Raw genomic sequence first — 16,496 nt, forward strand, 5'->3', positions numbered from 1 at the left:
CCCCATAACTCAACACGTGAGCTTCTCTAACCCATGTCCTCCACATGAATATAAAATACACTGTGTACAGCCGACAGGGCCAAAACTTTTGTCAACTTAAAAGTAACCTAACTGATCCTTTTCAGGATTCAAACGGTCTTAATAATCTAGGGCCCAACTTGCCCTTATCTTCTCACCCCTTTTTCCTTGGTGATATCCTAAGGAAGATACAATCTTCTACTTGGAACTCCATATTCCTGCTTTCCAACTCAGTAAAACTTTTCCATTTACTTCGAAAAGTGAGCCTCCAAGCTCTAACCTTTTAATAATCTTAATGATCCCCTGAACCACCTCAGGATCAAAGTATAACATCTCACTTATTGCATTAAAACGAATGGGTGATATACACTTTCTATTATATCTCATCTCATAAAATGTTCCTCCAATAACTGGATAACTCTCTCTCCCTCTCTCTGATTTACCATCAGTCTGAGAATAATCAACTGTACCAAATTCCAATTATATACTTATCCTCTCCCTAAATCCTCCCAAGACCTGGAAGTAAAACAAAGTCCTCATCTGATAATATAGACCGTTAGCTCCATGAAGGCATACTATCTATCTCACAAATGCTGGTCCATAATACTGATCAGCTGTGTAACTTGTCCTTATTGACAAATATGAATTCATCCCAAATGCTGGTCCATAATGACCAAACCACATCACGCTGACCCACCATCTTGGGCAGCCCACCGTGAAACCCTTCACGATGTTTCCTTATTCCCATTATAAGATACTCAAAGGCTGCAATAGCCTTACTAGTTTCTGATACCTTGTCCTAACCTGCTGACAGGTTAAGAACTTTGTCATAAATTCCATTATGCCCCTCTCAATCTAAGGCCACCAATATAGAACTTTCAAGATTAGTTACATCGTCATGACGCCTGAATGAAGAGAATAGGAGGGTAATATGAAATTTATCCAGAATCTCCCGTTTAATCCCAGTGCTCATCGGATTCCCACTCCGTTCAATATATCACAATAAATCCCATACCTGACTTTGTAAAATCATTAGCTAATCTAGTTAAGACTTTGCCTTCAATTCTTTCCATCTGTGGTTCACTTGACTGTTTTTCCTTGATCCTTTCTGAGATAATAATCCCAAATATCAAGCTGGCCACCTGGCCCACTAGAAATTCCACTCTAATTCTGCGCGGATCATTTAACCAACATGATGCATAGACAGTCACTTCTCTCTGTCATTGAGGTGTCATAACAACCCACAAACTGATTCTAACCTGTAAAAAGACTCAAAACTCATCCTGACATACATATACTATCATGCCCGTCCACGGAAACTCTTACTCCTAAGGCGTTCCTTGACCTTGACAAATTTCCAACCAAAAATATATCATAACACCGTCGATCAAAACAACCACAAATCCAATTCAGATAATTCTTGAATACTCTGTTCACCTATTTCATAAAAAAAACAATTTGGCATAAATCAAATCCTTAAAATATGACTTAGCATCCTTAGTGCCCTTGTCTAATGTGATAACAATCTTTCGCACATCCTTCACTCTGATCTTTAGCTTGTAATAACCAGATCAAAGATCTCTAGCTGTCCTTGATCTCTAGCTAGTAATAACCAAATCAAAGATCCACCTTGAAGAACACCATCCAACTCAATAATTGAGCCTTTGGTTCTTACAACTTTTCTGAAGTCGTTCGCAACAGTGCCCTAGGTCTGATTCCATCCCTAGCATCAATCTAATCACCATTCTATCCTCTTATATAAATGTATCCCTAACAAATCTCTTGGAAACTTATCCAAAAACTCACAAACTAATCCAGTCTGTCTTGATCCCACTGGTACAACCTAAGTAGTGTCCATCACACTAGCTAAGGGTTATAAGCATTCCCCTGCAGTAGTTTTCAAGCTCTAAATACGAATATCATAAACACAGTGCCAACTACTGCAAGGATTTCTTCCTTTTAATTCAAGAGTTACTATTCTTTTCCTTGCAACCCATTACCGCCTCATACTTGGCTAACCATTCCATATCCAAAATCCTTATGTTGTAGCTGTCTTTGAAGATGCTTTGGGTAGTGGCTGACTTCTTCACCAGTCTCAATGTGCTTCTGATCGAATCTCTTCATACTTGATCTCTTCCCTTCCTGCAGCTTGACCTTGAACACCCTTGAACAAAAACAAAGTTGATACCCTCTGGAGCCTTACCTATGATCTCGCTGCTTCAGTCATAATATCATCAGTGTAGTAGTCGTTCACATTCTGATTCTAGCTGGGGAGTAGTTCAACACATCGCTAATGAACCTGAATGTAACCCATTCATGTCATTTTTGTATTCTCTGCTTGTCGAACTTATCCATGTTATTGAAGTATAAAACAATTAGGAACCTTTACTATTAATCCATTATACCCCACTTGGTACAAGTAATAATTCCTGAAATGTCTTTTTCCTTGACTCTTATCTGGTAATAACCAGATCGATGATCAATTCCTGAAGACATTGTCCTGTCTTGTAGCTGGGCATTTAAACTCTTCATCCCTAACAGGCGATATCAACGAGTCCCGTGATACAATGCTCCGTCCAATCCATTCCTAAGTCACATACTTCTTCAGGTGAACCAGTAATTCCTTAAGCCAACTAATATCATTCTTCATAACATCCCTGATACCAAATCCGCCCATGCCCAAGTTCTGAAGTGTACCCAACAATTCCTTGTATACTCAGTTGAATCTGTACTGACCAATTTAGTTTCCTTTCAGTCCAGTCAATATACTTCAAGTAATATTCCCTACAATCCATGGTTGCCCATTATCCAACACATTAGCTTTCCTCAGGCCTATATCGAAGCTCTTATATGACGAGCTCAACCACTTCCCCTTTGAACCCCCTTTTCCACTTGTATTCCAATTCTTCCTGGTAAAAGTTGCTAACCCTTTCTCAACAAGTACTCATATCTCAGGCCCCTCATATAACAACCTTGCGATATGTACTTCGTATCTGAATCTCCTATGGGAGACACACAGCACCAAACTTCTCCAGCTCATATTCTAACCAAAAACAAAGACTATCAAATCCCTGGTCACTTCGCGGAACTAGTCTCGGGCTCTGCATCCCAATCTTGATGGCCAACTTGTGAACTAGGCCCCTTTCCTGTCAAGACCAGGAGCCATAGAACCGTCAAGGGTTCCTTTTTTTTTTTGCAATCACTGAGTAGCCACCCTTACTAAAGTCCACAAACGAGAATATAATCACATGTATTCCTTATATCTTAAATAACATGGCCCTCTTTACTGCCCAAGCACAAATAACCATCTCATGCACTGGAGCAGCCCTGACTCTCCGACCCACCTCAGAGTTTAACTCATAAATGAATCATCATCTTTGGCTACATCCATTTGTATCATAACCCAAAGCGGATTGATCAACCCACCAAACTCATTGACATGTATTGTCGCTATCTTACCACTTTCGACTTCCTTCTGCCACAAATGCCTAATACAACTACTCTGTCTCAATCCGTCCTCCTCATATTATCAAGAACGGGATTAACTATACCCATTCACTAACCAATTCCTGAACAAACCCAAACCTTCCTCAAAACTAGAGGATAATGCTTCCAAAGTCTTCCATACAATAATTCTTATCTGTTTCCCCCTCGGGTCAAACCAACTCTGGCATTTCTCATAGTCATGGTATACAAAGCACTTTGCTCCCCCAGTAAACCTGATGTTTCGTCCATCTAATCTCCTCCATCAGACCTCACACCCCGACTCGCATACCAGCAAACATCTGCTGCGAATCTCAGGGGCAGATGGAGGATTCCAACCCTAACTATCATCTGCAACCCTTACTTAAACAAAACTAGGTCCAATTAATCATTCCGAGCACATACAATCCGAATTAATCTGTCTTCACCGACTAAACCTTTCAACCCTGATGTTCATACCCAGAACCATCCCAAGGGCAGATCCAAATAATCATAATAGTCATGCACACATAAAGCATACCAAACACCAATTTGCAATACTATAAATAAATTATCAGTTCTCATCACCACCAAGTACATACATACTTACTATGCATTCCATATGCCAGTAAACAAGTATAGCATATAAGTTCAATTTAAACATGTAATCACCCGCAATCCATATACTAATCATTATCCAAGTATTCATCCACATGCAAGAGCAATGCTAATCAGCACGCCCCAATATCATCACACAGCAGTCAAGGGCCAGGCCCTATCAGTATCTCATGCTCCCTACTGATCATACCAATTAACACATTCATATTTCATTCAAGCACTTAAGTATATAATTTCATGTAGTCAACTAAAAAACCTTGAGTCGAGCTTGTCTTTAGCGACGAGTGTACATGTCCAGCCAGTCTTCAGGAACCCATAAACCTAAACCGCTATGATACCAAGTTGTAACGCCCTGGGTAACCAAGACCGTTACACTGTGTGTTTAAAATAGTGTAAGACTCGCTAATCAAGTCATTTAAACAAAATGTGAATCTAACATCATCGACGAATTAAGAATAAAATATTTTGGTCATAAACAGGTTATTTTCGTTAAAAATGAAAGTTTAATACATGGAATCTCAAAACAGGGTTTAGATGACATATTTACCAAATTTCCAGATGTTATAGATAACCCAGGCCACTCTAATGGAAAAATACACATTTTAGATTTCCGTCCCTGCACAAACTATCAACCGTGGCGGCCGAGCAGCTGACAATGTACACCTCACCCCTAGAGCTCTCCAACTCATGGTTGATCCAACATATCCTGGCCTTTACCTGCACCACGTAGCACCCGTGAGCCGAGGCCCAGCAAGAAAACATGATATCATAGCATGATCAATATAAATAACCAGACATACATCAATTCATAACATCCACCTATTTAGTGATAACAATAGAAAAGTCAACAATTTGTCATCCAGATAATCAACATATCATGTTCATCGGATTAACAACAATAATCACATTCATAATCAGCAGTTTATCACAGCCATTACACAATATTTAGGGTCGAGGCCCTTAGGCCGCACCCTCTGTTTAACCCACTGTCTTCAGCTCACTTAGGCCACCCCCAGTGTAATACCCACTGACTCTGGCCAGCTTAACCGAGCTCAATGATTAATAAGCTGTCCTCAGCTACCAGTGGCTGAGCCGTGCCCAATGCGCAAATATTGATTCCGGCACTCTTAGGTCGTTTATCATATGTCCTCATGGCATAATACCATCTCATGACATCATATACAAATATAGGGAGCTCTTAGTCCTATCATATTCACATGGTTCATCACAATCACATAACAATGCATACAAGTATAGGGAACACTTAGTCCTAACCTAACCACATAATCGGGTGCAGTTTTCTTACCTCTTGTTCGAGCGAGAAATACGTTACGAACGACCTTTGAGAACGATCGATCCTTTGATCCCTTAGCGGTCACCTAGTCATAACCAAATATGAAATCCAATTAATGAAAATATCAATAAATGGGTCTTAACCTAAACCTTACTCGCGGGACCCCGAATTGTACCCAAACGATGAGTAGATTCGATCCCGAGCCTTAAGGATTGAAACCCCGAGCCGAAAGCCCTTAAAAATACCCAAAATATGCATCTAAGAAAATAGGGTAGCTACAGCGCTACCCCCCTAGTGCCCCAGCGCAATAACCAGGGGCATTTTTCCTTGGCTAGCGCTGTAGCGCTACCCTTTGGGCGCTACAGCGCTAGGACCAGGCGGACATGGCCCTGGTTCTTCCTCCTTCGAATCCTCCATTTCCAACCTAATTAAAAAGCTTCCAGACATCATTTAAACCCCCAATTGAAACCAAATACCATATATACTAGTCCTAGGCATCATAACCTAACCAAGCTTTGCCAAAAACCCCATGACTGCTCAACTTTCAAACCCAAAATCTCAACTGAACCCAATAATAAAACAGAGCAGAAAACCAGAGTTCTAATGGTTAGAATCTTACCTTAAGCTCGGTATGAACTCCTCTTCAATGATGGAACAATACCCTAGATCCCCAACACTTGATTCCCCAGCTTAATTCCTCAAAAGAAGCTTCAAAATTGAAGAAGAAAAGGAGAAGAAATGATGAACGGTTGATGAAGGAAGAGGTGCTCTGCTTTTCTACAGCCTTCTACAGTTTTCTAGTTTAAGCATGGATACATATCCTTTAGGGTAAAAAGACCTAAATGCCCTCAAGTCTAATTAAAATCCTTAATAGCCACCAAGGGCAAAATCATCCTTTCGCACCAATCTCGTTAACCATAATTAGCACCCACCAATTCCCGTTATTCTCAATATCTTGGATATCAATAATTCATATCCTGTTACCCCTTAACTTCCGGCAACGCTCTAATCACCAAATTACCCCGGGACTCACCCCGAGCCCTGAACTTACTTCCGTTATGACCAAACCATTAACTTATACTCAAAGATCATCTCATGCCGAACAGCTCGAACAAATCCACATTATAATGTGGCCTCAACGATAGCTTCCCAAAAAGGATACAAATATACAATTACGCCATCAACGGGCCAAATTACAAAAATGCCCTCATAAAAAAATATATACCCATATGCATGCATTTATCATCATATAATAATATGACCCACATAAACATGCATATAATCATATAATAGCATAATAAATCAACTATGGCCCTCCCAGCCTCCTAATCAAGGTCATTAACCTTATTAAGAAATTTGGGTCGTTACAAAGGGTAAAGTGGTATTTGACCAAGGGAATAGGCATATGTGGTTTAGTTTTAGCAGCGTACTCTCTTGTACGTTTGGGGAATTTGCTTATTTGTTTTGGAACTATCTTAAAACACTAAGTACAAGTAAAAAAACTTTGGAAACATGGAGATACATTTTGGTGAAGCTTCAAGGGATTGGAGCAGCACAGAAGGGAGTTAGGAGTTGATAAGTTATCTCTGTACTTGAAATTTTCGAAATTCAGTAAGCTGAATCTTCTTTTCCTAAGTATCATATTCTTTTGAGTGTTCTTGAGTTTTTGAAGCTTTGGTTTTGAATTTTTAGTTTGGGGTTACTTTGGAATGTTTAGCTTGATGTTTTGAGCATTGAAAATTGTTTATAACATGTTTGTAAGTTCATTTGTTGTTGGTTATGTGGAATTGGTTGTGGTTTTCAGAGTTTTGGGGTTTAAGTTGAGTTTAAAACTCAACAATGGCGAATCTTGGTATTTTAGTGTCTTAATGATGTTTTGATATTGTTGTGGGGGTAGTAATACTGATTTGTGGTCGAAATATTTTGTAATTTTTATTAAAAATGTGGTTTTGGGTCGAATTGAGGTGGCTAAAAATTGCAGAAAGTCGTAACTTTCGAATTGGGGAAGTACACATTGTTTATGGGCTTATTTTGGGGTTCTGGCGACTTAGCGCTTTTGCACTAGGTTGGGGCGCAACCGCGCTAGTGTCCCAGAATTGAAGGGATTTTGAATTCAAATTGAGGTTTCGAGGCTAGTAGCATGACCACTCCAGTGCCCCAGAAACCCTAAAATTTATGTGGCCGCGACCGCGCCCAGGGGTAGGTGCGATCGCGCTAGGTGCCCCGAAATGTGGAATTTCTGAATTTTGGGAATAAGGATCAAGGTTCCGAGGGGTTGTTTTGAGGGCCCACTAATGGGCTCAAGTGACGTTTCTAGTACCGCGTTAACTGGGAATAATGGTTCGAAGGGTTAGAGTTTAGATTGGTGCTTGGGATCTGAGTCTAATCCCCAATGAGTGCTCCATTTACGTTGTGATTAGGGTTCCACGGGATTCGGGAAACATATCACACTCAAGGTCGTTCCGTTTACAACACAAGATTCAAGGTAAGAACATTGGCATATGCACATAGAGCATATTGGTTGTCATGCATACTAGCATGGAATTATTTGTGAATGATTGGTGCAATTTACATTCGGCCATCGTGTATGGCGTGGGTTGGTTGACCATTGTGCGTAACATGGGTCGCGAAGGTGAGCTCAGTTTGAGGGTGCAATCCCCACTCGCCCGTCATGGACCGTAGGCTTGGTGCCGGAGTACGCACCTCACCCTGTTGGGTTGTTCGGCCAGGCTATTTCCTAGGTCGTGTAAACTATTCATGTGATTGAAATAAATATACTTGCGAACTGTGAAACATGTCTACAATTTATATGATTGGAATAAATGTACTTCGTATCTGTGACACATGTGTTTATTGCTTATAAATAGTTGCATTATTGTTATGCCATGTGGGGTTTTCTTGCTAAGTCTTGGCTCACAGGTGCTCTATGGTGCAGGTAAGGGTAAGGTAGAGTTGGACCAGCCATGAGTTGGAGGGCTTTGGAGCAGCGTGTACATATTCGACCTGCTTGGCCATCACAGTAAGGTAATTTTGAAGAACTTAGAACATTAGTTCGGTCTTGTCACTTAGGTTAAATATTTTTTCTGTAATGTTTAATATAACTATGTTTTATTTATAAATTTTTGGGATCTCGTGTATATATTTAATGAAAATTTTAAATTTATTAATCAACATTTTTATTACCTAAACCATCGTTTAATTTAAATTATATTTTTAAGTCCAAATGACTTGCTTATCGAGTTAAACACACGGTGTAACGGTCCTAGATTAGTAGGACGTTATATTTTAATTCTTCTTGCCATTAATTAAATAATATATATTTATATATAAATTTTTGTTGTCTTTAAATTTTTTAAATAAAATAATTTAAATTTGTTCCTATAATTTTTTAAATTCTTAGTTTTTAATTTAGAATTTTTTAATATTTTATTATATTGAAATTCATAGGTATTTTTTTTCTAAAAGTAAATTAGAAAAAAAAAAATCAATTTAAGAACTAGAATGCAGTATAATTATATATCTCTTCTATATAATAAGTATGTAGATAACGGAAATTCTTGGTTTTAACGGTTTTTTATTTTTTTAATGTTAACTTTAACGGAATATTCGTATATTTAACAGAATATTGTTATATTTAACAGTAGTTTGTAAACATTTAAACTTAAATAAAATAAAATAAAATAAATAATTAAAAAAATTAAAATAGGATATTTTTGACATATTTTACAATGATAATTATTTAAAAATAATAAATAATTAAACAAATTAAAATATGATATTTTTGAGATATTTTACAATGATAATTATTTAAAATTAATAAAATCATACGTTTTATAACTTAAATAAAATTTAATTAAACTTAAACTCACTTATTAGAATAATATCATATTAAACATATAATATAATCTATTGTCAATTAGCAACAAATTACTTTTTAAAAAAACTAGCAAGAAACTTAAATTTAAAATCCACATATAATATTTAATTTTACATTAAACATATAATAAATAATCTCTTGTTATCACTACTGTTGACTGCGTTTTTAGCCAACGACGTGAGAACGTCAAATACGACGAACCTTCAAGAGAATGTAAACGACAACAGACGGTATAAACAAGAAAAGTAAATAACACAGAATTTTTATAGTGGTTCAGCCCCGATTGTCGGTAATAGCCTAATCCACTTAGAGTTGTGATTTATAAATCTATACTCAAGATCAGATGGACTATGCCAACTGAGTTTCTTCAGTATAAATTGTGAAAATACAAGAATTCTCTCTAATTTCAGCACTTTCTCTCTCTAGAATAGACAGACCCAATTTTATCTCTCTAGAAAGAATAAGCAGAAGGGACCCCCTTCTCATCCCATCAACTCTCTATTTATAGAGATGGGATCCTCAACTGATATCCCCTTATAATAGGGATATTTTACTATATTTATTATATTTATATTACAAATAAACATTCAACATTCAAAATGTAACAAACTCCCTATTTGTGGGAAGAATGAGAGATTCCCGCGCATGTTGTTGAAGTTGTATCTGACTTAGTCTCCTCTAGCTAGTTGGTCCACCTCCTACTCACTACCCATGCAAGTGCTGGTTAAACATGCATGGTGGTAGGATATGCATGGTGGTAGGACATGCTTTGGGTGGGCTGAACGTGCATGGTTCTCCTCGAACATGTACTCTCCTCCAGCATGCCATGTCCCTCCTTGAACCAATCTCCTTAGCTTCTCCTCGGACCAAGGTGGTCCGAGGCAACTTCCTTGGCACCTCACCTTGAACAACATTGAGGGAACCTCACCTTGGACAATATTGAGGGAACCTCACCTTGGACAATATTGAGGGAACCTCACCTTGGACAATATTGAGGGAACCTCACCTTGGACAACATTGAGGCAACCTTCTTTAGCATCTCCCAAACATGTCCGATCGAACATTGTATAGACTTTCCTTATGAAAGTCTAAGTCTCCATTCTCTTGCATGAGACTCCTCCTCCTTAGCTATTTACCTTGGACACGTTCGAGCCAACACTTAGAAAACCTTGGGAGGCTTGCCTCCTACACACCCTTGGGGTCTCCTAGGACCACACCCTCCTTGGGGTCTCCTAGGACCACATCCTCCTTGGAGTCTCCTAGGACCACTCCCCTTAGCTCTCCTAGGAGGCACTCTCCTAGATGCATTCTCCTTAGCCTCCTAGGATGCATTCTCCAATTTTTGGGTATAACAACTACCAATTTCAAAAACTAGAACAAACATAAACTTAAACAAAAATAAATAAATTATTTAATTAAAATAAGATATTTATTTGAAATTTATATCACATTAATATAAAATTTAATAAAAATAATTAATAAATTCTATAAATAAAACTAAGCAAACGTGCATATTACACGTTGTTTGTATCTAGTATATATAAAGTGTGTATCTAATTGATCTTAGTATAATGGTTTTTTATTTATTTTTTAAAAAATTATCTTATTTATTATTTTTTTTAAACTATAGAAAATGTTTAGATTTATTTTTTGAAAATATTTTTATGTCATTCTCTTATAACAATAGACATTTTTTTATTTATTTAAAATTTATATGATATTTAAAAAATATAATAAAAATTAAATTAATATAATTTTTATACATTGTTTTTATCTAGTATATATATATATATATATTAATTAAGAAGAGAGAATATAAAATGAATATTCCGTATATTTATACATTGTCTTTGTTATTTTGTTGTGTGAACACCTTTAATTCGTCGAAATTAATTCCACTTTAAAAAAAAATAAAAAACTCTTGGTTAAGATGGTAACTTAATTATTCCTTATTTTAGTAGTAGATGGAAATTCTTTTAAACTTGTTAGTTAGCATGAATCAATTACGTGGACAATAATGCCAATAATATTCTGATCCCTTTTTTTTTTCTTTCTTATGGTGAATATATAAGAGCATTTATAATGGGAACAATATTAAAAATTACTTAAGTTGTCTCATCATAATTATTTTAATAAATCTAACTAATAAAAAGAGAAATAAAAAATTTAAAAAAAAAATGAAAGGAACATTGCCATTGTTGGGCAATGTTGCTAATTTTCTTTAAAATCAAGGTCCTCCACATCATCAACCTACCCCACCACTTACTCCATAACTGACAAGCACTCCTTTGGGCAACTCCCATTAGAGTTGCTCTAAGTAGATAAATCATTGTGTGCTACAATAATTTTACCAGTTAATGATTATGTTTAATAACTGATATATATTATAAAATAACGTAAATATTTTGTTCTCATATATACTATATTAATATATAAAGGGATCACTAGAACGAATTCTTTTTTTTTTTAATATTGATATATCTTTTTTCTATTTCGGTACCTGAATAGTTATAATCTTAATTTTTTTTATATGATGATGTACTTTATAGCTATCTAAAACATTCTACAAATTTTCAAGAAATTCTGAATAAATTATGGCACCGAAACAGGGTCTAAACTGTATATTGCATACGTGCCTGTTTTTTTGTGTACGCGTGTAAAATTTGACAGTTTGAACTCTGTTTTCGGCTTCGTAAACTATTCCGAATTTCTTGAAAATTTACAAGATATTCTAAATAACTACAATGTACACCGTCATATAAAAAAATTTGGAATTATATCTATCCAGATGCCGAAAATAGAAAAAAAAATGCACCGGTGTTGAAAAAAAAAATGCAAAAATGACGGTGTATATTTTTTTACTTCCATTTTTTTTACTATAATATATAATTAAACTTCCATTTTTTTACTATAATAATGTATTGACTGGGGGCTTCTTTGGTATTATTTATAGGTAATTAACATGCAAAAATGAAATAACAAATTTCGGGTTATGCTTTTCTGTGCCTTAGCGCTAGTGCGATTGAATAGTACTTTTACAGCAAAAAGTACCTATAAATGTGGCACTTAGATATGAGTTTACTAATAAATTCTCATTCCACTTTTTACAATAATATATGTGCCTTTACAGTGGCATGGCACTGATTGGGTGTAATATTTAAGTATATAATTTATGTGTATTACTAATATCCACATTTAAAAATATTATGTCTTATATTAAAATTTTGAATATTGTTAAATATGATTCTTAAAACCAGCACATAGAATAAGTGGAAATATTTAATATTGAATCTCAGATGTTATATCTTAAATTGGAATACATGATACCACATTAAATTACACCATGAGCAGTGCCGTATAGCAACACTTTGGAAGAATGGTTAATTTTACCTTAAAGGAGAAAAAGACTTGGTTGATCTCGCGCTAACTGGAGCACTGATTAGATAAACAAGGGTAAGAACCATTTGAAGCTTAGCCCACTTTTTCCATGTTATATAATTATCTATATATATAATTGCCAGCTGAGTTTATTTTTTATTTACTTATTTGGCAGATTTTTCTGGTACGAACTTTAGTCTTATCAAAATTGATATCTAATATTTTAAAATATAGTCACACGGATACTTTGGTGTATATTTTGCACCTACATTATTCTTTTTAATATTATATTAAATATGTAAGTATTTATGTAACACACGTACATGTTGAAAGAAACCTCTCCCCGTTTCAAATCTTCCTCCCTAATAATAAGAAAAATATATTATATATTTGGGCGGTCCCCTCGTACAGAACTCAATATATAAGATTTTATGTTTTTTTGGCTCTCTCTCTCTCTTGTCTTTTACTTTATAAAATAGTTCGGAAACTAGTGTTGTATGTATGGTCGAAAAGTACAGAAGGTGCCTAAAAGAATCAGAGGTTGTTTCGTCTGTTAGTGCTTAGTGCATGCGCGTGTGATTTTCAACACTCTTAAGCCTTAATTATAAACGCTTAGTCCTTTATCTTTTGAGGTTCTCACTTATAAAAGCCCCACCCACTCTTAAGTTCCTTGCCCAGGACTACATCTCAAACATCCCACTTTTCTCTTCCTTTCCTTTATCCTTCTGCTCAGATCTGCTCTGTTCTTCTTCTTTTATTCTCTTCCTCGATCAACTCCCCACTCTTTTCTTTTCTTTATTGAAGAAAAACAAACAAACAAGAAACTTGTTCACCACAAGAGGGTGAACCTCCCAAAACAAAAACTACCCAGTTTAACAGGACCTGGTCGCCCAATTAAGCTGCTTCACTCTAAATCCATCAACTAATCTTTAAGGTGTGTATATAGCATAACCTTATCTCTTACATGGGCTTGTTTTATATTATCATTTAAGCTTCTATAACGTAAAGTCTTCATATTTTTATGCGGTGTTTGATATATATGCAGGGGATTAAATATATAAGACGAACAAAAATGGCTAACAAAAATGTGGCTTTCTCGGACGGGCAAGGCGTAGGAGTTGACGTGTCTAGTGTACCAAATAGTCAAGATTTGTTCTCTTGTGGAGTACAGAAATTGTCATGTACACCCAGTGATAATGGGTGTACTATCGCCATTTCCCGGAACAAGCTTCAGAGACTTGAAGCCGATGGTGGTGGGAATGATACTGGAACTAGAGTCAATTCTTGGGTTGATTCCATGAGAGCTTCTTCTCCTCCACGTAACAGAATCACTAGTACTCAAGCTACCACTACTATTACTACAAATGCTTCTGTCTCAGAAACTGAAACTGAAGAACAGGACCAAAATTCTTGGATAGTAAGTAACTCATATTTTGGAACTTGTGACAAGTATAATATGATTTTTTGTTTTGGTCTTATAGTAATCTTTTTAAATGTATGTATTGATTATAGGCTCGCCATCCTTCGGCTCTAGCCATGTTTGAGGAGATAACAAATGCTTCAAAAGGAAAGCAGATTGTGATGTTTCTTGACTACGATGGTACCCTTTCCCCCATTGTTGAAGACCCAGATCGAGCTTTCATGTCTGATAAGGTCTCTATTAATCTTCTCTCTCTCTCACTCTGTTTTTTTTTTTTGTCTATTTCATGCCCATGTTTGGACTTTAATTAAATCTTGACCTTGTATTAACTCAACTTACGCGTTTCAGATGAGATTCGCTGTGAAAACAGTTGCTAGATATTTCCCAACTGCCATAGTCAGTGGAAGATGCAGAGACAAGGTAAAAATTTCTTTTTATTTTTGAGCCTGGAATTATAATTTATGCACCATGAATATCTATATGATTGATATGTTTTTTGAAATATTGATGCAGGTTTATGACTTTGTGAAACTACCTGAGCTATACTATGCAGGCAGCCATGGAATGGACATAAAGGGTCCCACAAAAATTACCAAACCAAAGAAAGTGGGCTCTTTTTTTTGTCTTCTTCGTGATTTTGTACTTCGGTACTTTGTTTTCATTTTTGTTGTGTTGTTGACTTTGGATTTTTATTTTCATTTTATATTTTTAATTGATACTCAGACTAAGAATGCAATCCTCTATCAACCGGCCACCGAATTTTCACCTATGGTTGATGAGGTAACTATTAGTTTTTTTTTTTTTCCTTAAGAAATAATTTATATTTATTATAATATATATGACTTGTTATCTAGGTATACAATATTTTGGTCGAGAAAACAAAATCCATCCCGGGAGTCAGAGTGGAGCATAACAAGTTCTGCTTATCAGTACACTTTCGTTGTGTTGATGAGAAAGTAAGAAAAAAAAATATCAAAATAGGAATTATTCTTTTTTTTCTTTGATCCCTGTCTCTTATTTTTATAGATAAAGATATAGATACATACATATTATTAATTAATCATTAATTTTCAATCTTTTTTTTTGTTGTTGTTAATTTTCAGAACTGGGAGGCTTTGGCTGATCAAGTTAAATTGGTTCTCACTGAATATCCAAAGCTAAAGCTGACTCAAGGGAGGAAGGTAATTAGTTAAACTGTTATCATAATTAAAAATGTTGTAGATTTGGGAAGTTTCTGACAATTTGTTTTGCCCATTTTTAAATATTAAAAAGGTACTAGAGATCAGGCCATCCATCAAATGGGATAAAGGCAAAGCCCTTGAATTCTTATTAGAATCATTAGGTACATATAAACATAATAAGCGTTATTATGCAGTAAAAAAAATATTATTTAAAATATAATTTCATTCTTTTAATAGATATTTCTAATAACCATTAATTATATTATAATAATACTTTTTAGGATATGCCAATGCTAACCAAGTGTTGCCCCTATATATTGGAGATGATCAAACCGATGAGGATGCATTCACGGTATAATTATATGATGCTGATCATATTATTACTATATACATATATTGGTAATTATATTAATTAAACAAAATTAGTCTAATTTATTCTTCTAAATATATAGGTTCTCCGTGAAAGAGGACAGGGATTTGGAATCCTTGTTTCTAAATTTCCAAAGGAAACAAATGCCTCATATTCTCTGCAAGAACCATCTGAGGTAAGATTAAATTTATAATTATTAAAAGTGATATTAAAAAAATTATTGCTATTAATAATATTTCTTTCCACGCGTAAAATTAATTATGTATATTCCAATTGTAGGTTAAGGACTTTTTGAGAGAGTTGGCAAAGTGGAAAAGGGTGTTTATGCGAAGGGATGTGGCCGCTAGAGGTGTATGAGATTGAGAGTACTAGAGTACTGTTTAACAAAGTGAAACAATGCACCCGATAATTTTGTCAAGGATGTATTAATTTAATCTAATGCTGTGTACTTTTTAATCTCTTATCTAATATATTATCATAAATATTTTAATGAAGGAAAAATGTCCCAAAAATTTGGACATTGTTAAAATTCTTCTCTCTATGTATATGAAGCACGTGCCTGCATGGACAATGTTCGAAACAATGCTTTTGCGTTGTATATATAAAATCATATATATATCTGGAATAAATAACTAAATATAAAATCGATTAAAAATAAGTAAAAAAAAACACAGAACTTAGCTAAATTAACACTAATATTAATGTAAATTAATTAAAATGGAGGATTCCATTTACATTCCACGAACTAGATCATGGAGTCAAAAGTGAAGGCAGCTTTATTGTACTTTTTTTTTTTTTTTTGACACAAGCTTTATTGTACTTTTGTAGAAGTTGGGATTAAAGAAATACGAAACAATAAATAGTAGAAAAGTTCATAC

At 35.3% G+C, this 16,496-nt stretch overlaps 1 protein-coding gene across 2 annotated transcripts; it reads left to right on the forward strand.

Moving 5' to 3' along the window:
* Positions 1–13,178: 13,178 nt before the first annotated feature.
* On the forward strand, positions 13,179–16,074 carry LOC133804417 (probable trehalose-phosphate phosphatase D). 2 transcript variants are annotated; one of them, XM_062242586.1, is made up of 12 exons: positions 13,187–13,581; positions 13,693–14,064; positions 14,160–14,300; positions 14,416–14,487; positions 14,581–14,673; positions 14,791–14,847; positions 14,922–15,023; positions 15,171–15,248; positions 15,340–15,409; positions 15,530–15,600; positions 15,701–15,793; positions 15,898–16,074. In XM_062242586.1, exons 2-12 carry the CDS (start codon positions 13,720–13,722, stop codon positions 15,973–15,975), a joined length of 1,200 nt encoding a protein of 399 aa, XP_062098570.1. In that variant the 5' UTR covers positions 13,187–13,581; positions 13,693–13,719; the 3' UTR covers positions 15,976–16,074. The 2 variants fall into 2 exon arrangements, with proteins under 2 accessions (XP_062098569.1, XP_062098570.1); XM_062242585.1 differs by having other exon boundaries at positions 13,179–13,581; positions 14,581–14,847.
* The last annotated feature ends 422 nt before the right edge of the window (positions 16,075–16,496 follow it).

The sequence above is a fragment of the Humulus lupulus genome, chromosome X (genome assembly GCF_963169125.1).
Source record: "Humulus lupulus chromosome X, drHumLupu1.1, whole genome shotgun sequence".
NCBI classification, from domain to species: Eukaryota; Viridiplantae; Streptophyta; class Magnoliopsida; order Rosales; family Cannabaceae; genus Humulus; species Humulus lupulus.

What these genes read in the sequence shown, in the direction of transcription:
- LOC133804417 (XM_062242585.1), top strand. Translation starts at nt 13,720, where the DNA reads ATGGCTAACAAAAATGTGGCTTTCTCGGACGGGCAAGGCGTAGGAGTT. An exon ending in GAGCTTTCATGTCTGATAAG is followed by an intron (nt 14,301 to 14,415) that starts GTCTCTATTAAT and finishes TACGCGTTTCAG; the next exon opens with ATGAGATTCGCTGTGAAAAC. An exon ending in ATTCTTATTAGAATCATTAG is followed by an intron (nt 15,410 to 15,529) that starts GTACATATAAAC and finishes AATACTTTTTAG; the next exon opens with GATATGCCAATGCTAACCAA.